Source organism: Diospyros lotus, chromosome 4 (assembly GCF_014633365.1).
Source record: "Diospyros lotus cultivar Yz01 chromosome 4, ASM1463336v1, whole genome shotgun sequence".
NCBI lineage: Eukaryota > Viridiplantae > Streptophyta > Magnoliopsida > Ericales > Ebenaceae > Diospyros > Diospyros lotus.
Genome location: NC_068341.1, coordinates 36015197 through 36037729, shown reverse-complemented (window position 1 = coordinate 36037729; position 22533 = coordinate 36015197). Strand labels below are relative to the sequence as shown.

Here is a 22533-nt window from a genome sequence, read left to right as displayed (position 1 = left end):
GAGAGAGAGGGGGGGGGGGGGGGGGGGGGGGGGGTGTTGTGGTGACGGGGGGATGTAATGGGGTTTGCATCTTTAAGTGGATTTGAGAGAGTATATGGAAGCCAGCAGTGAAACAATTAGTAATTGAATAGAAATGCATTGAATGCCACGCGGTTTGCGGTCGATATTGCAGCAGAAGAGGCATGCATAGACGTATAGCTGACTTCAGCCAAATAGCCCCAAATATTGAGATCAGTAGTAAATGCACTAATAAGTGTCACTCTTTTGACTCTCCTTTCTTCTCCCTTCCACTTCTTTCTATAAATGCAGATCATCCACTTTCCCCAGCTCAAGACCCTTGTCCCATTTGCAGGAGAAGACCAGGCACACTACCATACAAAATATACACACACAAATACATACATATATATATATAGAGAGAGAGAGAGAGAGAGAGAGAGGAAGAAGAAGAAGAAGAAGAAATTAAGGTGATATGGGAAGGCCACCTTGCTGTGACAAAATGGGAGTGAAGAAAGGGCCATGGACTCCTGAAGAGGATATCATGCTGGTGTCTTATGTTCAACAACATGGCCCTGGTAATTGGAGGGCTGTTCCTTCCAATACGGGTATTAATTAATTAATACCTTTTCTTTTCTTTTCTTCTTTTTTTTTTTTTTTTTTTGCCTTTTGATCTTCCAATACTGAAGTATTTGTCTTCTTCTTTGTTTTGCTGAAATTCTTAGGGCTGAGAAGATGCAGTAAAAGTTGCAGGCTTAGATGGACTAATTATTTGAGGCCAGGGATCAAGAGGGGCTGCTTCACTAATGACGAGGAGAAGATGATCATCCAGCTTCAAGCCCTTCTTGGCAACAAGTAAACCCCCTTCTCAAAGGATAATAAATTTTTATTTCTATTTAGTTATATACAGATTTGAGTTTTTATTTTAAGATTAGTAGGTTCGTGTGATTAATTGTGGGTTTTGTGCAGATGGGCTGCCATAGCTTCCTACCTACCAGAGAGAACAGATAATGACATCAAGAATTACTGGAACACCCATTTGAAGAAGAAGCTCAAGAAGCTTCAAGAAGGGCCTGACAGTGGCAGTTCCAAACACGGCTTCTCAATCCAAAACTCTATCCCCAGAGGGCAGTGGGAAAGGAGGCTGCAAACCGACATGAACAAGGCCAAACAAGCCCTTCAAGAGGCCTTGTGCTTGGAGAAACCAAGACCTGATAATAATAAACCAATTATCCAAGCATCTGCCTATGCTTCAAGCACTGAGAATATAGCCAGATTGCTCAAAGAATGGACCGAGAATTCAACCAAACCAGCTGCCCAAATGGCGTCCACGGCGAGCTCCTTTTTCAGCGGCTGCTTTGATTTGTACGAGGAATTTGAATCCCTATTAGGGTTTGAGTCTCTGGGTTCATCAAATTCTGATTTTTCTCAATCTCCCGAGGATGCTAGTGTTTTGCAAGGGGAAAGCAAGTCAGATCTTGTGGGTGCTGATCACGCCCCATTACTCTCGAGAATGCCGGAGAATTGGTTGTTTGAAGATCAAGGGAAAGAAGACTTGGCTTTGGCTAGCTTCTCTTTTGAATTTTGATATATCATGAAAATTATATATATATATATATATTAATTAACATGTAGATCGATCTGTTTTATCAGTGGAAAATTAAGTTATTGGTTTTTTTAATTGATTCATTGTAGGCCTTGCATGAGTCTGAAGAGTTAGTACTCCATGGTTTCATGCTTGGAAATTTGTTGTCAATCGTTTTAGTACTTACCCAAGCACTGTAAATTGCACATTAGCAATAATATTGTTAGATAGATGAAATAAGAATAAAGTTCAGGATTTCATTTTGCACAGCTTTCCAATTTTACTCACATTTTTACTCATTTCGATCGGAAAAATGCTATGTGAGAGAGAAAATTGTGTTCATCCATAACTTATTCCATTGTCTGAAATCAGGTCATTTTCATTAATGGGGTTATATGTTGATTAAAATAATTAACATAACAATGAGACATATGTAATCACGATATATCTCTATTTTAATTTTTTTTAAAGTAATAAATATATATATATATGAAAATTTTGTGAAACAAATATTCTAGTTAAATAACACACACACACACATATGAAGGATCCATTTCAAATATATGAACGGAAGGGAGGACGGAGTGATTGGTTCTCCTTCTTGGCTCGGTCGTCTTGTCATGTGAGTAAATTGGTGTGGGCCAATGTACTGCTCTAATTGGTGGCTCAGACCGCTGGATTTGATGAAAGAATAATAATAAGTGGACTCCCTCAGGCGGAGTCAGGATTTTGGTTTATTGGGAACGAATTTAAATATAAAAAATATAATATTAAAAATAAGATAATAATGATAATATTAAAATAATTTTTTTTATAATTATTTATTATAGTTTTTCATACTAAAAATTATAATTGTTTAAGAAAATTATATTGATTATTTGAATTTTTAGACTCGTCGTAATGATGAAAAACTAGTTCTTGTAAAAAAATTTGAACACAATCAATTAATGCATTTAGACGAATTCGATAATCATACAGTGTTTGTTCTAATTGTCTGAAGAAAATTATCTTAATATTTTGTTGTTGATTCATTAAAGTTTTACAGTTGTTTCGAGTTTAATTGTGTGCACTATTAGCATCTCTAACATGAACTTAAAATCTATCTTTTTAAAAAAAAAATTATTGAACCCTTCTTTCATGAAAGAATCACCATCTCCTTGTTCTCCATTATTTGTTTTAAAAAGATAATAGTATAAGTAAAATACGACATATTTGTTTATATTATATTCCAACCAATTATCAAATTTATTGAACCAAACTGGAATAAAACGTCTTGATTTTGAGATTAACACAAACCTCTTTACAAGTAGCTAAGCTCTTCTAATTTGATCTTGAAAATTGACATTGTAATCTATTATTGTAATTCTTAACTGAAATCTATAAGAATTTGTGCAATATCAATTTGCTCAATTTTTGCTTTGTTAATTTGTTTATTTTTTTCGGTATAAATTTCTTCCATGCTTGCTTTTTTTGCTTCACAATTTTCTTTAATACTTAATTTTATTTACATCATCATTGTAAAAAAATAAAATTTAGAGCAAATTATAAAAAATGTTGTGATTGTTACTACTAGGCCATTATATATTTATTTTCTTCAATACTTATTTTTTTATTTCTAGTAGTAAAATATAATATAATTTTTTATTTTTAATAGTAAATTATTGTAAAAAATAATTTTTTTAAAAAAAATCTTGGCCCAGTGGGGTAACTGCCCTCACTGGGCCTCAGGTGTGTAACATCCCGTTCGAGCGATAGGAAGATCCGAAACAACTTATCCTGATGGGTCTACACGAACTTCCCAGGGGGGTCACCCATCCCTGGATTACCCTAGGTCAAGCACACTTAACTTAGGAGTTCTTTGCCACCATTCAGCCCAAAAGGTATCCAGCTGGTGTTGTTTCCTTTCTTACATTATTCTCGATATATACTAACTCATCTCGGCTCTCGGGGTATTACATTCTCCCCCCTTAAGCACATGACGTCCTCGTCATGCGACCTTACAACCAGTCCCAGATCTCTCCCCCCTTGCATGGCCGATGTGGGATTCTCCTAAGGTGCCTACATGCACCCCCTATAGGGGTCACACCCCCCTCGAGACTCAGCCTCCTTGCTGAGGTTTGCCCCACTACCGCGTTCAGAGGCTCAGGGGTCGCTTTGATACCACCTGTAACATCCCGTTCGAGCGATAGGAAGATCCAGAACAACTTATCCTGATGGGCCTACACGAACTTCCCAAAGAGGTCACCCATCTTTGGATTACCCCAGGTTAAGCACGCTTAACTTGGGAGTTCTTTGCCAACATTCATCCCAAAAGGTATCCAGCTAGTGTTGTTTCCTTTCTTATACTATCCTCGATATATACTAACTCCTTTGGGCTCTCAGGGTATTACAAGGTGGCTCCGCCCCTGCTTACATGTACCGACAAAATGATAAATCCAATGATTAAATTGGAGTTCATCCGATGATGAAATTTTATTGGACTTTATAGATCAAATTTTATCATCGATCATCAAAACGTCATGAATAGGATAAGTCCAGGCTTCATAAAGCCTGATCGAACCCGGATGAAGCTCAATGCTTCATCTAGAGGCGACAATGGCCATATGACGAGATGGTGCAATAGCGGTTGGCGCGAGGCGTTGTAGCGAGGCGATGACAGGATGCAGTGGCAATCGCACGAGGCACTGCAGCAGGGCCACGACATGAGCAATGGTCAATCCAGACACTGCAGTAGGGCGATGAGAAGATGCATTAGCGATCAGTGAGGTGACAAGGTAAAGGCAATAATAAGGCGAGACGAGGCTCGCAGACCTTGTTGGATGCAACCATGGCAAAGGAGAAAAGAAACAGATAAGGGCAGGGGTGGTGAATCTGCAAATTAAGTGAGGGCATTTTTGTCATTTGACGCCTTTGATCATCCTCTCAATAATTCAATTATTTGTATAAGTAACATTTTCATAATAAATAGATAGCTTTAGTTCCTCCTAGCTTGTCAACATCTAGCAACTACACACACTTTCCCTCCAAAGTATTTTGTCACTTGAAAATAACAGGAAAATTATACTTTATGCAATTAATTCCACAAAATTAGAATTTGATACCTTCTTGTCATCTCATGTAAGCTATAAAGTTGATAAAAATGTGCTTTATTTGTATAAAAGCATAATAAAATTTTAAATAACCTTATGAAGACATAAGTTGGATCATGATTCATGAGACTCATTCTATCTACAAAAGTGCTTTGATATTGATTTAACCCTTTATTTAATGTAGGTTTTTATATTTTTTTACTGGCATTTCAAAACAAAAAATTATCATAATTATAGAAAAAAAAAATGTACCTAAAACAACAAAGACAAGGACAGATCTTCCCATGGATTTTTTTTTGTTTTGTAAAAAAATCGATTAAAAATGATGGATCCAGAGAGACAATAATGAGATATTGGTCCATGCCAGCAAGCAAGCAAACATTTTTTTTTTTATTTTCATTTGTTAAATTTAAAATCCCATTACAATGACGCATATTTAATTTACAAAAGAAATTAAATTTATTAATTATGTTAGGTAGATTGATAACATTTTTAATAGGCTTCAAATTCTTTAAAAAATATATTATTATTAGACTTCAATTAATTGCTGGGTGGATTAATGAGTGCTGTAACAGAGATCACAGGATATGTGGTTGGGTTGGGGTGTCTTTCTTTTCTTTTCTTTGCTGTAAAGTGTCATAAATATTTGGTACCATAGATTAATAATAAAATATGTGGCATTGGAAATCTGCAGGATTTGGCCTTAAATGCTTGCATGTGAAGTGTTTTGGACTCTCCGGATATATTGTGTTATATATCACAGCAAGTAGCTGTAGAATTCAATATTCCTGACCATGCAAGTAATCCAAAGCTGTAAAGTGAAGGAACGAACGACCATCAACACCTCCCCTCCCCTCATGAACACCATTACAAGCACTTCTTCATCCCCAGGAGGGATAATATATATATATATATATCTTAAGAAATTATATCTGATTCGTTGGAAGATTACACGCCAAAACCTGTCTACTTCCCAGTGATTTTAAGTTTTCGTTCATTTAATGAGACAACCCTCTCGAGTCATTTTTAGTTTTGGTTCATTTAATGGGACAACCCTCTCTCTCGACCTATATTTAATCAGGTTATTTTCAGCTTTGATCTATTTAATTAAAGGCTTAATATATATATGGTGACTCTTTAATAATTAGGTAGTATTTGTTAAAATAAATAAAATAATATTATATCAAGATAGATTGAAATATTTTTCAAATTAAAATATAAAATCATCAAAATAAAATTGGTAAATATTTCAAATTTTTATCAAACTATTTGTTAAATTTTTTGAAATGCACTGAGAGACACATATGTCATTTTTTTTTTATTTGTAAAGATCAAGATAAATTTATCTGGATATGTGAGATAAATCTATCTGAAAAAATTCAAATAAGAAGTCATGTGACTTTTTTTCTAAGGATCGTCAGATAAATTTAACAAATGCAATGAAAAGTACTTTTGTTTTTAATACTTTCCATATCTCACTTTTTTCAATCTATATCTTAGTTAACAAATACTATCTTAAAAAATATGATGTTTGGTTCATGAAGTGCAAAAAATCAATATTCGATATCTCAACTATTAAAATTTATTATTTTAAATTCTTACCATGACTATGAGTAAATGGACTCGTTATTTACGTCACATAAGATGTCATGTCACAAAAAAATTATGTCAGCGAAACATATTAGATTAAATTTAACATATAAATATAATATTTGATTTCTCAACAATTAAAAATTTTGATATTTGGTCTTGGACAAATGACTAAATTTGATAAAAAAAAAAAATCATAAAAAATACCTAAAAACTTTATTAAAAAATCTAAAAATATTCCAAAAAATACCTAAATTTAATGTAAAATATTAAAAATAATTTTTAAAAACCAAAATTTCATAAAAAAAAGATCTTAAAATATTTTTAAAAGACCTAAAATATTCAAAAAAAACCTAAATTTCTTAGAAAGACCTAATAATTTCATAAAAAAGACCTGAAAATAGTCAAAACAATACCTAAATTTTCATTTTATATGTTTTATTTTTAGGTCTCTTTTTGAAAAAAAAATTCAAGTTTTTTATGAGACTTTTAAGTCTTTTTATGAAATTTGGGTCTTTTTTTGAATATTTTTACGTCTTTTTTATGAAATTTTATGTCTTCTTATGAGATTTAGGTCATTTTTATATTATTTTTAGGTCTTTTTATGAAATTTAGATCTTTTTAGAATATTTTTAGGTCTTTTATGAAATTAAATCTTTTTTTCATTACTTTTAAATCTTTTTATGTCTTTTTTTATGAAATTTTTAGATTTTTTATGAAATTTAAGTCTTTTTTTTTATCTAATTTTGTCATATCATGGATTAAATGTCAAATTTTTTAATTATTAACATATCAAATATCATATTTATGTATTAAGACTAATCTGATGTGTCTAGTTGACATGATTTTTTTTTTTTTTTTTATGTAACGTGACATCTTACCTAATATAAATAAGAGGTCCAGTTACTCTTAATCACGATAAAGACTTAAATCAACATTTTTTAATAATTGAGATATTAAATCTTGATGTTTCATACTTTAAAAATCAAATGCTATATTTTTTAATTATTAAGGGACATATGTATGTATTAAGACTTTAATTAAATTATTCTCAATTTTGAGCCACTTAATCAAATCATCATTAGTCTTGATATCTAACTTATATGCCTAGTTTGATGTGAAAAAGGGGTTTTTCATAAAGCCGAAGATAAAATCAATCATATTTAAGGTCAAATTATCTAATCTAACTAAGATGCTCTCTTAAAATTAAGTGATAAGTTTAATCATAATCTAAAATTACTTCTTACAATCTAGCAATTCACTTTGAATTCTAATAAATTTAAGACTAGCCTAGTCTCCTAAATCTTAAGAAGACTAGTCTAAATTTAAGACTAGTCTCCTAAGACTAGTCTTCAAAGATAAGCCTAACCCCTTCAAAGTCCATCTAAGATTATTGTTCCTAAATGATATCTCACAAAGAGACTTGATCCTAAGCAAACATTTATTTCTAAACTAAGGAACCAAGGAGTATTTCTTCTTCATAGCATTCCTAATCATAATCTCAAGTTCTTTCTCTTGTTCTTCTCATATTATTTTATGTCTGACTTATTCATTCGACTAGTTTTTTCGAGAAATCTCAAGGAGATCTAACCCTAAACCTTAAACTCATATTCTTTTACAAAAATTAATATAATTGTCCAACGATAAAGATTTTTCAATCACCTATTACTTTATTTTCTAAACATATTAATTGATGGTCAATTTTATGCATTATCAATATGTACCGTATAAATAGACAAAAGATTTTAGTAGCAAGGGCTATGGCTTGTATATAAGTAATGTGCCGCTGCCCATTTTATCAAGGGAGGGTTTGCTATGGCTTGCATATAAGTAATGGACGACTACTCATGTAAATAGGTTCTCTTTTTTTTTTTTTTTCTCTTGGATATATCTCAAATGGTAAAGGACAAATTCATAATATGTTGATGTCATCTGGTGAATTGTGGGTTCAAACTCGGATCTTTCCAAGATACATCACGCGATTTATCTCTTCTTGTGTAATTAAGGATATGAGCACAAGAGTGCTCATCTCAAAAGAAAAAAAAATTAAAAAAAAAATCAAATTGTGTAGGTTACGTCTATGTGCTTTTGATTAAAATAGAAATGTCGTGTGTGAGATGCAATAAAAATGTTGACCACATCAATCGTATCAGATGCGTGAACCCGTGATGGATTCTTTGAAATTACCACTAATTAGAATTAGGGAGATCATGTTAAGTGAGACAATAAATTGATGGACAATTTGATATGTGAAATAATACCTTTCAATATATATATATATAAAAGAAAACCTCAATACGGTAGCTGACAAATTCTATTATCAACAGTGAACCAATATAGGAAGTTCGGTTCTAATGACCTTACAACAACTAAATATCAACTCTTTCCTGCAATGAAAATAATGGAATACTCGAGACTAGTATAAGAATTTTACCTAAAATGATCAAAAATTAAGCCTGCATTTTCTTTGTTGTTTTTAAATTATTTTTAGTTTTTAATTTTTTAAAATAATAAAAATACGTTTACTTTGTCATTTTTAAAAATAAGAAAAAACTTATGAAGAAAATCCAAAACAATAAAATGTTATTTTGTTTGTTTTCAATCAAAACAATCTCTAAGTTCAAAATATGGAAAATATAATCTACTTTCCATGTTTTGGCTCTAAAAAAGAAAAGGGAAAAAAAGAAAAAAAATTATTCTTAAATTTTAAAATTAAAATTATATATTTATTTAAAATTAAAAAATATAGTATATCTATATTATAATTAAAAATATAGAATATGTCGACGTTTAGAATCAGTCGACCATGATTCGTAGGCCCACAATAAAGTATTGAGCACAAATGCAAAGAGAAAGGAGAAAATGGTAAGACGTACACGACGAATTTTTACGTGCATCGGTTAGAATGATGCCTATTCCACGACTATTTTTTGGTTATTCCAGCATAGTAGCAGTATAATATTCTTATTGTTATTGACAATGGCGTTTTTAACCCCTATTTATAGTGAGGGATGCTTAGAATTACATAAAATACAAAAGTGTAAGGATGACATCATGGAGACAAAATGTCCTTATCAATTCCATAAAATTGGGAGTGGGCTCCGTATTACCAAGGATTTAGTTTGTCTCACATAAAGTAAGTGGCTCCCTACCTCTGGTTATTCCGCAGCAATATTGTTATGCGAGCTAAAAGGTTAGGCCGGCGAGCTAGAAGCTCATGGGAAGCATCGTTAGAAGCTCGTTGGAGGCATCGCTGGAAGCTCGCTTGGTTTTGCGATTAGAGTTTGGGTTTCAGTGATGTATGAGCTTACTCTGATGAGCTCGGCTTGGGCCTACTGGGTTTTTATGGGATTGGGCCAGCCTACTGGGTTGAGCCTAGCCTATAAGGAGTAGTTCGAGAAATACCCATAACACAAGCCCCCCAGCTCGTAGTGCGATCTTCGGATTGGGAGTTAATGTGTACCAGCTATTCCAGCTATCCATCCACCTTTCAGACTTCTGCTCAATCGATTCAATTCACGCCATTTCATGTTACACATTCTGTCAGAGGTGCATTTAATGTGCACATCCCCCTATTATTGCGCATGATTATAGCTATGGGACCCGTGATCTGCCATGTAACCGGTAGGCGCAGGGCATGCCATAAGCCGTTTTGATCTGACGACTAGGATCGAATGAGCTAAAGGTATAAATGGCAGGAAAATTCTTTCGTTTCCCTCTTTATGCTACTTTGAAATTCTTACTCCTGTATTCGTCGTCTCCGAAGCTCTTTCTGCAACGAAGCTTTTTCGGCTACAGTTATTCATCTGCCCATCTTTGCCCTAAGCCTGCTCCAAGTTCTCGCACCGGCAAGAGATTCAGTGATAGGTAAGTTTCTTGCGCCCTTTGTCTCTTTCTTTTATTAGGCCGTCCGTTGCTGATTAATCGACGTTGGCTTTCTTGCCTTTCTAATTCTATCGGTGTTACCTCTTATTCTCTGGTGCACTAGCTTGAATCGATACATTAGGCCTTCTCTGAGCCTTCAGGCTTAAAGACTTTAGGATTAGCCTTCCATGGAGTATCGAGCTTGTAGTCCTAGCCCTCCTTCTTAGGCGACATCCCATTGCAAAGTGCATAACCTGTAGGGTTTTTTTTAATTCTTCGAGGTTTGGTCTGCGATCTGTGGCCTAACTGTTCTTTTCTTCCTCTGTAGATGTCTGATTCTGTTCAATGCAACTTGGGTCAAAAGCGCTGTAATCATATCATAGGAGAAGACAATACCTCGAACTCCGAAGACTGCCACGTGATAGAGATGCATAACCCCAAGAGAGCGAGCTCACGAGCTACGGAGGTCGTAGAAAGGACATCTTCGGAAACTGCCCCGTCTGTCAGCGGGTAGGTTGCTGAAGAAGGCCAAGGGCAAGAGGCCTTTAGGCAACTCCCTTCTAAGGCCAAGTTCCACGAGGTAGGAACTTGTGCCTGGGAGTTTCGTCTCCCGAAGGATTGCCGAGTGTATATCCCCTCTCTGAGCTGCCATGTGGCCTACCCTCCAATTGGCTTCATAGCCATTAACCCCCAACACATAGAGTCTGGGTTTAGGTTTCCCATTGCACCATACCTTCTGAACAGGCTCAAGCTTGCACCTTTTCAATTGACCCCAAACTCATATACCCATCTCATTTCCTTAGCCATTTTGTTTCTCAGGAATGAACTTTCTCCCCCATCACCGAAATTAATCAAATTTCTTTTTTCCTTTAAGAGTGCCAAGGACGGGCTGTACTACCTAGTAGTTCGTCCTTCACTATATAAAGCCATCCTTCCCCAAGGCAGGGCAAAGGGGAAATCCAACGTGAACGATTACAAGTCCAGTTGGTTCTTTGTTTCTTGCCCCTTGCTCTTGTCACTCAAAAACTTCAGTTTTGCGCTGACCCCGGGTAAAGGCATATCTGCTCGCATAGGTTCTTTTTACTTCATATATATTTTGATATCTTCATTCTGTTGTGCAGACTTTGGAAGTGGAAGGCCGACCTTATCGGCTGAAGAGACCGAGGTTCTAGACCTACTTGTCGCTGCGGGATCAGCCTTAGAAGATCTCAAGCTCACAGACGAGCTGCTTAAGGAACACAAGCTTCGCCCCCCCCCCCTTAACATCGAGACCATAAAGGTTGAGTTTATTCAAGCTCACAGAACCAGGCATGTTCAGTCCGCTTTCGAGCTTACCGAAGCTAGCAACAGCAGGGGGAGAGAAAGTTCAGCTACAGATATGGTGAAGTTGATCCTAGAGATGCCGAAAAGGTCTGCACCAGACCAAGTGCTGCTTCATTTGCAACCCCGAGCTCTAGCTCATAGGGAGGGAGATCAGAACAGCCACAATCACGGCCACGGTCTCAACAACACCAACAATAGCAGCAACAAAAGCATCACTAATAACAAAAACAAGAACAACAACTGCAACAACAACAACGGTCCCAATCAGGACAAGAGCAACAAGCTCTTGTTCCTCATGATCGAGGGTCAATCCGATCTCTTAAGAAAGAGGTCTCGAGGGAGGCCCAGAACGGTCTCGTTGCGAGATCAAAAAGAGGACCCGATCAGCAGCAACAACGGGAGGATGACAGGAGCAAGAGGGCTAGAGTCCCCGAGAAAGAGGCAGCCCTAGAAGCCATGGCTAGAGGGGTCTACTTCAGTGCCCTCTTGGACTCCATGCCCACACTCTTGGATGCGACCGCCAAGCCTTTGGATCATGAGGGGATGAAAGGGACGACCCTTTATGATTTCATCGCTCGCCATAGCTTCGTGGTAAGTTACGCCTTCATTCCTTGATTTCTTGATTTTGCCTTTTCTCGAGTTAACTCTTTTTGTTTTATAAACCTCCCTTGCTACCATGAAGCTTAAAGGGCAGCAACAAGATTTTGAGGGACAGCTCCAGGCAATGAACATGTCCTTCAAGGGTAAGATAGATAAGCTCAAGGAGAAAAAGAAGTCCCAGCTCGCTGAACTCTATGAAGCCCAATGAAAGATCGAGGGCTTCGAGATGCAGCTGAGAGAGACGGATCAACGAAATAAAGACCTCGACAAGGAGCTCCTCCATGAGAAGAACATGTGGGAGTCTGTCAACTCCAAGCTCACCGGAGAGCTAAATAAAGCCAAGGAGGAGCTGAAAAAAGGTAAAGGACGAGCAGGAGTTGGCCGAGGACCGAGCCTGAACAATGCAAGCAGATGGCGAACGATATCATCGATGAGATTAAGACGGGTGTGGAAGCTTGGATATACCAAGCATGCGAATAAGCCATATCCGACACCTACTCAGGATTCCTCTACACCTTGTGGTTGAAGTATCCAAAAATGGACTTCTCCTTCTTCGGTGATGAGGCCATCGAAGAGGTGAAATGGTTTGCGGCTAATGCTGCTAAGACGCCAAGGTTCTGCCTCGTAGGATCAAAACGAGATCATCCCGCCATCTTCCAATACCGAGATCCAGCTAACTGAAGCTGCAGCTCCCCTAACTAGGTTTTTTTTTTTTTGTTTTCTTTTTGTTTGTTTTGTAACATAAGTTTTTATTCGATGAAATGGAACATTTTCTGAACTCGTGTCTCTTGCTTTTAATTTCTTCACGAACTCGAGCCAATCAAACTTGTAATTTATCAAAAACATGACAAAATAATTCTTGAACCAATCTTCATGATATAGCTTGAAACAAGCTCCAAAAAGCTTCTGTATATCAGGATAAGCTCGAAAGTATATACTTGGAAGAAGTCTTCAAGAATATGAATTGAGAATGAATCTTCTGGACATAAGTCCAGATAGACCCAGAGAATTCCAGCGCGCAAATTAGCAAGCTTAAAATAGTTCATCAATAATAGACATAATAGTCAATAATCAATATGTGTCCAGTAAGTCGTGAACAGCCATATCTAGGCAAATTAAGGCAACTTTTAGTTAACACGTCTTGACATAATAACATCTGGATCATGTTTGAAAACCTCATCGAGATATACATCCAGGTAAATTGTCTTGCGATCTCAGCTATCGTACCTTGGCTGAACAGCTCGTGATTGATAAACATAATAATTGATAATCAATATGCATGTCTAGTAGGTCACGAACATCTATACTTAGGCAAATTGAACCTTAGCTAAGACATCCTGACGAAATAACATCTGGGTCATAATGGAAACCTTGCCAAGATATATGTCTAGGTAGATCGCATTGCTATTTCAGCTAACATGCCATGACTCTTTAAAAATTCAACATATCGAAAGTAGACAGACAGGTAGGTCACAGACCATGACTTGAGTCAAATAAAAGGATCCAGCTAGTGAAACTCCAACTTGCATTGCAAAGCTATATGTCCAAGTGGATTATAAGCTAACCCCAACTAATATACCGTGGCTTTTTATTTAATTGACTTGCATTGCCGAGTTATGTGCCCAGGTAGATTGTATTGCGACATCAGCTAACACACCCTGACTATTACAAGTTTTAAATGAGCCAAGAGGGAACACTTAGGTAGGTCACAGACCATGTCTTAAGTCAAGATGAAAGGACTCCAGCTGGTGAACCTTAGCTCGAAATCATTAATGGAAGTGGTTGCTCAAAAGGTTCCAAACCATGACATTAAGTCAAGATGAATGGTTCTCAGCTCGCAAATCACGATCTGATGGGGGACCAAGATGAATGCTTAGTTAAGCCATAAACCATAGCATAGTGACTAAGTTGAATGGGTCCCAGCTCGCAAACCATGGTTTCTCAACCCCTCATTTTAGAGATATTTAATCGAATAACAATAAAGTGTAATAAGTGAGAATTCATAAATTCCAATTAGAACTATGAAAATTTCTCGCAATGAAAAGACGGAGTATAAGCAAGACCAATTACATTCATTGATAGTAAGGACGGAGGTGTTCCGCATTCCAAGCTCGTGGGAGAATAGCCTCATCCATATTTTCCAAATGATATGCTCTGTTTCCTAAGTCCTCCTTGATAACGAAGGGTCCTTCCCAGTTAGGGCCTAGTGTACCATCACTCGTCGTGTGAGCTCTGAGGAGTATCAAGAGCAATACTAGGTCTCCAACATTGTAGTGTCGAATTCGGATCTTTCTGTTGTAGTACCGTCCCACCCTTTGTTGATAGATGGTGACCGTTATGCGAGCTGTATCTCTCACTTCCTCGAGTAGGTTTAGGCTTATCGCCAGCAGCTCGTCGTTGTCATTTGGATTGAAGATGGCCCTCCGATGGCTGGTCACCTCATCTTCTGCTGGGATCATAGCCTCAGACCCATACACCATTGAGAATGGGATTTCCCCCGTGATGCTTCAAGCTGTAGTTAGATAGGCCCAGAGTACCGTTTGTAGTTCGTCCACCCAAGCCCCCTTTCTGGCCTCCAGGTTGGTTTTTAGGAGCTGTTTGATTATTTTGTTGACAGCTTCGACCTGTCCATTGGCTTGGGGATGGTCCATGATTGTGAAACTCTTCTAGATCCCAAGCGATTCGCAGAATTGGATGAACTGCTCGCTAGTGAATTGGGTTCCATTGTCCGTGACTATCTGTCATGGAACTCCGAACCTACAAATAATGTTATCCTGTACAAATATTTTTACTTTTGAACTGGAGATCTGCACGAGCTTTTTGGCTTCTGCCCATTTGGTAAAGTAGTCAACTGCCACTATGGCGTACTTACACCTTTCGCGGGTTGTTGGAAGTGGCCCAATTAGATCCATGCTCTAGATAGAAAAAGGTCATGGGCTGCTCATCTGCTGTAGGTAAGCTAGCAGAGCTCGCGAGACTTTAGCAAATATTTGGCACTTGTCATATTTCTTGGTCAACTCTAAAGGATCTTGCTTTATTATAGACCAGTAAAACTCTTGTCGAAGTGCCTTTTGTGCCATTGAAAGTGCTCCAGCAAGATTACTACAATGACCTGCATGAATTTCTTCCATCACGGTTTGATAGTCAGTGCCATCAATGCACCTCAAAAGCGGGGCTCGAGCTCGCAGCTGACGTGCCTCTAACTTATCTTCCAGCAGCTTCACATTTTGCAGATAATCCAGTATGGGATTCATCCATGAGTCTTGGGGCACATCGATCATTATCATTTCAGCTCGTTGTTTTGTGCTCGGGGTAGACAAGAATTCTATTGGTATATGGCCACCAAGAACTCCGCGTCTCGGGTAGTTGCTAGGCGAGCCAGTGCATCAGCATGAAAGTTATGAGAAGGAGGAATCTGGCGTATCTCATACTTCTCGAAAGCAGCTAGGAACTCACGTACCTTCTACAAGTATGCCACCTTTTTTGTGTCCTTGGCCTAATCTTCCCCCCAGGTTTGATTAACAACCAGCTGAGAATCGTTGAAAATTACCACGGCCTTAGCTTGCACCTCCTCTGCCAAGCGAAGTCTTGTCACCAATGCCTCATACTCAGTTTCATTATTGGTGGCTGGAAAACTGAATCTTAGGGCACAGAGAATTTTGTGGCCTTCGGGGCTTATCAACATGACCCCAGCCCCAGCTCCCTGCTCGCTTGATGATTTGTTTATTTTACAGCTCCCAGGATGGTCTTTCCAAGCATTCAGCTTCCATTTCAATTGGCCCAGTGAACTCAGCGATGAAGTCCGTCAAAGCTTGCCTCTTTATAGCTGTCCTCAGTTTATACTTTATAGCCCACTTCAGTAGGCGACCCGAAGTATCTGGTTTCTCCAAGATCTGCCTCACGGGTACTTGGTTACGATTTCAATCTGATGAGCCTGAAAATAAGGTCGCAGCTTCCTTAATGCCATAACTAGACAATAGGCAAGCTTTTCCATCGGCGTGTACCATGTCTTCGCACCCACGAGGCTCTTGTTGACATAATACACGAGGTGTTGCACCCTTTTGTCCCCTCGAACGAGGGCTACGCTGAGAGTATGTTGAGACACTCCCAAGTATATAATCAACTTTTCTCCATCTTTAGGCTTGGCGAGGAGCGGAGCTCGTCCCATATACTCTTTCAACTGCTGAAAGGCAAACTCACATTCTTCCGTCCACTAGAAATCTCGTGCCTTTTTCAGTAGTTTGAAGAATGGGGCACATTTGTCAGTTGCCTTGGAAATAAATTGGCTTAGGGTCGCGACCAGGCCGTTGAGGCTTTGCATATCTTTTTTTTGTACGGGGATATCGAGCAAGGCCTTTATTTTCTTCAGATTGGCCTCAATGCCTCTATTGTTTACCATAAATCCCATAAAGTTTCCAGAGGCCACCCCAAAGGTACACTTAAACGGGTTAAGTTTCATCTGATAGCTTCTGAGGACCTTAAACATCTCCCCAAAATCAGAAATGTGATCGGTTATCCACTCTGATTTTACCAGCATGTCGTCAACATAAACCTCCATAGTCTTGCCGATCAGCGCCTCAAAACATTATGTTTACCAGCCTCTAATAGGTCGCCCCAACATTCTTCAGCCCAAAGGGCATCACCTTATAGCAATACAATCCTTGATTGGTAATAAACGAGGTGTCCTCGTCGCTGAGGTTCATGGGAATCTGGTTGTAGCCCGAGTAAGCATCCATAAAGCTGAGGAGCTGGTGACCGACTGTTACATCCATAAGCTGATCAATCTTAGGGAGAGGAAAGATGTCCTTTGGGCAAGTTTTATTCAGATCGGTGAAGTCAATACAGGTTCTCCACTTCCCATTCCTCTTCTTTACCAAAATCGGGTTAGCTACCCAGGCTGAGTAGTGGGCTTCTCTAATGAACTCATTCGCCAAGAGCTTGTCCACTTTTTCTTTAAGAGTGGCATAACGCTCAGGGGTCATTGGCCTCCTCTTTTGACGCACTGGCTTGTAGGTAGGGTCTACATTAAGCTTGTGCAACATGACCTCTAGGGCTATCCCTACCATATCCTCATTGTAATGGCCTGCCTCCCGGAGCCCCTACCGCGCATAGAGGATCCACGAGAGGGTCATTATTTGAGTGATACCAAACAATAACACAAACTAAAAACTCATACTACCCTTATTAAAATCATAATCTTTCTTTTATATAATGTCACATAATCATCATTACATAGCTCATCACTAAGTGCCCATTTGGCTTACATAATACACATATATCTCAAACATAAAACATTACTCTTAACCCAAGCACCATGACACCCAGGATCTAGTTTCGGGACAGTTCTGCACTTGCTATCATGACTCAACTATCTAGACCTAACTCTGTCGTACGCACCTGCGGTCTCAGGATACTCTTACCTGGAATGATGGAAAACAAAGATGAGTTGCGAGACTCAACAAGCTCATGAAAGAAAGGAAAATGGTTACGGATAGGACTTTTCCCAACATCCCATGCAATTCATGCAATGCAACCACACCATGTCATAATCCATACTTGCCTTACTTCTAAATGCATAACATAAAATCAACTACACATAAAGGGTCCTTGGGGCCCACATAAACCACACATTGACACCCAAGTCCCACATACAAACCTGTTGGCAGCCTTTTATAGGCTACCATATCATCACTATTCCGAACATGCTGTCTCATGTCATCATATCGTCTTATCATGCCATTGCCGTGGGACTCTAACCCCCGGTCTTGTTGTTGCCGTGGGACTCTAACCCTCGGTCTTTCCATGGTCCACGTCGTCGTGGATCTCACTCCCAAGCTCTTACTGTGGCCACGCCCACCACACATACTTATCACTTAAAACTGCACATTCTCACTATGCAATGCAACAATTAGGAGATGTAATGGCTTATGTAGCATAAACGTGATGACAAGGCCCCCATAAACCAAGCATCAGGCCATGCTATGCCCACATAGGAATACACACATACGAAATGCTCTAAATGCACTGGCTCACCTAAAGAACCCAAGTTAGCTCTTAGACCAACCGAGTCATGCAGATGTTCACACATCCCAACACACACAAAGCATGTCCCCAAATGAATGCAACCCAAGCCCTATGCAGCACACACATCATGATATGCACAAGCCAATGCGGGAATCTGGTAGTACTATCTTTTTTGGCCCATCAAGCGCTTATCGTAACAGTCGATGACTGACGCCCATACATCCAGCCATCAACTGCCATGACTTACGGTCGATAGTCAGTGGCTTTGTATCCCATACCCTTAGACACACTTACAGATAACACTGAACTTAGTCACTTTAATCTTATCATTTCATAAACTACAAACTTTCTCCATGAAAACATAAACTCAATTATATCATTCTTATGCTCATATCTTCTCATACGTGGGAAACCATCTCCACATTCAATAATAAATTATTAATATAACCTCATTAAACCATAATCAACTCCTCTAAGAACCTAGCCCAACGGGTACGACATCATTCCCAAGGAAAACGGAGCGATACGAAGCTCCGTGATGGACGGAATGAATTACACCAAAACATCATTTACTTAACTTATTTAATCACTAATAGACCCATTATTAACATACAAGTTATGGAATGGTTGTCACGCGGATTAGTGTTATTAATTCGTGGAACCGAGTTTCGGTGAGGGAGGGAATAAAATAGTAGAAATCGCGGAGAATTTTACTAAAATTAAAGAACACGAGGAGTGGGTTAGGAGCTTGCCTGTAATCGAATGATCCGGGCTCTCTCGTGCTTCCGTTGCAAAGTAAAACATTTCTTAACAATTAATACAACTGTGAGTTAAATTAATTAATTCTAACTACGTAAACTGTATAATCTAACCGTATAAAATTTATAATTTAAACATATAATATTTATACTAATTTTACTCACTTACCAGAATATTTTAGACACAAAATAACCTCCAAAATCCCTTAATTTTTCCTCATTTCTTCTTTCCTTTCACTACAGTCGCGCCTTATTCTCTCTTCAATTTCTCCCACTACCTGCTCGTTCTTCTCTCCAATTTGGCTTCAATTTACATACTATTTGCTGCCCAAGATTGTCCCTTTTATACACAATTCAAGTGGCTTTTAAGCCACAAAAAGAAATGGCCAAGGATGCGGCCACGCACACACACATACAAATATATATATATATATATATTAATTAATTAATTAAATTTAATTTAATTTGATTAACTCTTTTATCATCATCATCATCATCATCATCATCATCATCATCATCATCATTATTATTATTATTATTATTATTATTATTATTATTTTCATAAATACTTCAATTAATTTAATTAATCACCTTAATTTCATATTTCTTCAAAATATCATAGATAAGTATTTTCTCAAAAATCTCCAAATATTCTAAAATATCCTCAAACACCTAAATTAATTATTTTTACTTGTCTACAAATTTTTGGGATGTTACACTCATGATTCCATGCAAACACATCGATGTTAGTTTTGAGGAAATTGGTGAGTTGGGACTTTACCTTGGGAGTTAGACTCTTTCCTAGCTTTAGGCATCTTTCTTCATCTACCTCGTCGACTGGGATATCCTCGAGCTTTTCCACTAGGCCAGTAACCCTGTCGCAATCCACCTCATGGGGGTCTAGATCGTAGCTGACACCCCTCTGGCTAGCAGGTCATGAGCTGGAATGTCGCAGGTCACCCCCCTGCAACAACATTCATCTTCTTCCCTTTAGCCCTCATTTTTATAACATCTTCGTAACAACGCCTTGCAAGGTGCTGCTAACCTCATAGTACCCTTTCCATTAGAGGTCGGGAACTTAATTGTCAACGACGTGGTCGAGGTAACCAAATCCCGATCGTTCAATGTTGGCCTCCTGAGCACTACGTTGTATGCCGAGAGGCAGCCTATTATAAGGAATTCCATCAATGTGGTGGTTTGAGGATCTGCATCTCCAATGGTAAAAGGGAGACTAATCCGCCCAATGGGGACCACCACATCACCTGTGAACCCATAAAGTGGTTCAGGGGATACGCTCAATTGCTCCGGTCCCAATCCCATCTAATTAAAGCAAGCTCTATACATCATATTCACCAAGTTTCCCATGTCTACCATTATTCTTCGAACTTCCTCGTTATCGGTTTAGGCGCAAATAACGAGGGTGTCATTGTATGGTCAATGGACATCTTTAGCCTCTTCCTCCAAGAAAATTATCTTCTCTATCATCCCCCTGGCTCGCTTTGCGGGTGCGGCCTACTCATTTGACCCTGTCAACAAGACATGGTTGGCCTTACGCACGTAACTTTCATGAGACTTGTGGGAAGTTCCAACGAGATGAGGTCCACTATGAATTGTGTAGATCGTTCAAACTACCGATGAGCGCTCATCGTCAGGGGGAGGCAGTTGCTATGTTGGTTGCTGGGTTGAGTAATTGGTTAGTCGCACCACATAGTTCCTCAGCCGACCCCTTCTGATCAGGTTCTCGATGGCATCCCTCAAAATCCAACACTTGAAGGTGTTATGACCTGCCTCGTTATGGTACGCACATAATTTCTCCTTGTTTTTGAATTTATTGGGAGTTCTTATTGGGTTAGGCTTCCCAAACTTCTCTCTGTTCCTTTCCATGGCGAAAATTCTTTCTTGGGGATCTGACAAGGCACTGTAGGTATCAAAGCATCTTGATCGCGAGGTTGCTCTTCTCTCTCCGCCTTGCAAACTCGCTTGGAGACCTGGTTGTTCGAACGATCTCCCTGAGATTCCCTTCCATTATTGCCGTTATTCATTCTCTTGTTCTGGCTAGAGCCCCTAACCTTTTCTTTCTATCCGGCAGGCTTCTTGGAGCTAAAAGCCTCTTTTCCACCGAATTTTCTTGGCAACTCGCTCATAAAATTTCTCCAAATCTTTAACAGGGGTCCTGTAGATACTCTCATAGATCTTCCCATCTTTACGAAGACCTGCGAAAATTACAGTCATGACGCTTTCATCAGAGGGATCTTCAATACTGCTCACCTCACACCTGAACCTGGCAATGTAGTCCTTCAAGGACTTATTTGTCCTCTGGAACACCGTGGCAAGGTGGCATGGTGGGGCGAGGTACCTTCTCAATACCCTATATTGATTGAGAAACCTACGTTGGCACTCATCCCAACTGCCGATGCTGCGAGGTGGAAGGCTCCTGAACCAAGCACAGGGAATATATATCGCTCAAGGTCACTGGAAAGACACGACATGCACTTGACCAATGAGTTGGTTGTCTGCAAGTTCATCTGGACATTGAACGTGTCCAGGTGGTCATATGGGTCACTATCCCTATTATACTGCAGCATACTCGGGACTTTAAATCTATGAGGGAAAGGTTCAAGCTCAACTTCTTTAGTGAATAGTGTCTTGTCTCCACGACCATTATTTTAGTCGCGAACTCCTTGTTGCACCTCCAATTGTCGACTCTTTAAAATAACACCTCAACAGTAGAGTCCGAGTCCGCAGATCGCTGGGCTTGCGATCGTCTGTTTCTCTCCCACTCCGGGAAATGATGATTTAGGGGCGAATAGTTATCTCCGATGTCTTTCTCACCCAGTGGAGGTCTCTCCTCTCGCGGCAAGCGAATCCTCCGAGGTGAGGCTGTTGGATCGTGGATAGCCTGCGCTTGAGCTTGGGCTAGGGCCCTGATTGCATCAGTGAGCTGCATAACTGTATTCTCTAATGCCTCCTGGCATTACTGTCAGGCATGGATCGTCTCTATCCCGGTGGTCAGAGTGACGGGTTGAACGGGAGCCCGTGGAAGCATACCGATGGTAACTCCAACCGGTGGTGGAATAAGGGCACCCACTGCAGAAACAACAGGTCCTCTGGCTGAGGAACATCCAACAGTTGATCGCGGTGATTTTCTAGAAAATCGACCACCGCATCAGAGGTTCGAGCGTTCCTTCCTCTTGCCATGACTAGCGATCAGAGCGAACCCCTTCCTCTAGTGCCAAAATGTCGACGTTCAGAATCAACTGACCATGATTCATAGGCTCACAATAAAGTATTGAGCACAAATGCAAAGAGGAGGGAGAAAATGGTAAGACGTACACGAGAAATTTTTACGTGGTTCGAACAAAATGATGCCTATTTCACGATTGTTCTCTAGTTATTTCGGCAGAGTAACAGTATAGCATTCTTGTTGTTGTTGTTTTTCACAATGGTGTTTTTGACCCCTATTTATAGTGAGGGGTATTTACAATTACATAAAATACAAAAGTGTAAATATGACATCATGGGGACAAAATGTCCCTATCAATTCCATAAAATTAGGAGTGGGCTTTTTATTACCAGGGATCTAGTTTGCCTCACATAAAATAAGTGGGTCGACCTCCGGTTATTCAGTAGCAATGTTGTTATGCGAGCTGAAAGGTTAGACTGGTGACTTGGAAGCTCATGGGAAGCATCACTAGAAGCTCGC

The 22533-nt window shown here is 38.9% G+C and overlaps 2 protein-coding genes across 2 annotated transcripts; one reads left to right on the top strand and one right to left on the bottom strand.

The window, feature by feature from the left end:
- The first annotated feature begins 309 nt into the window (after positions 1-309).
- Positions 310-1843, top strand: LOC127800040 (myb-related protein 306-like). The gene is made up of 3 exons (XM_052334432.1): positions 310-605; positions 723-852; positions 967-1843. The coding sequence occupies exons 1-3, from the start codon at positions 473-475 to the stop codon at positions 1583-1585; spliced, it is 882 nt and encodes a 293-aa protein (XP_052190392.1). The 5' UTR covers positions 310-472; the 3' UTR covers positions 1586-1843.
- Positions 1844-16649: 14806 nt separating this feature from the next.
- On the bottom strand, positions 16650-20872 carry LOC127799811 (uncharacterized). Its single transcript, XM_052334030.1, has 4 exons — positions 20695-20872; positions 19876-20092; positions 19612-19756; positions 16650-17147 (listed from the first exon to the last, which is right to left on the bottom strand). The coding sequence occupies exons 1-4, from the start codon at positions 20870-20872 to the stop codon at positions 16650-16652; spliced, it is 1038 nt and encodes a 345-aa protein (XP_052189990.1).
- Between the last annotated feature and the right edge of the window lie 1661 nt (positions 20873-22533).

Excerpts from the sequence above, each read along its gene's own strand:
- LOC127800040 (XM_052334432.1), top strand. The coding sequence starts at position 473 with ATGGGAAGGCCACCTTGCTGTGACAAAATGGGAGTGAAGAAAGGGCCA. Across the intron at positions 606-722 it reads GGCTGTTCCTTCCAATACGG|GGCTGAGAAGATGCAGTAAA; the intron begins GTATTAATTAAT and ends TGAAATTCTTAG. Across the intron at positions 853-966 it reads CAAGCCCTTCTTGGCAACAA|ATGGGCTGCCATAGCTTCCT; the intron begins GTAAACCCCCTT and ends GGTTTTGTGCAG.
- LOC127799811 (XM_052334030.1), bottom strand. The coding sequence starts at position 20,872 with ATGAATAACGGCAATAATGGAAGGGAATCTCAGGGAGATCGTTCGAAC. Across the intron at positions 20,093-20,694 it reads ATGGAAAGGAACAGAGAGAA|GTGATGTGGTGGTCCCCATT; the intron begins GTTTGGGAAGCC and ends ATGGGTTCACAG. Across the intron at positions 19,757-19,875 it reads AATGGAAAGGGTACTATGAG|CCAGAGGGGTGTCAGCTACG; the intron begins GTTAGCAGCACC and ends ATGACCTGCTAG.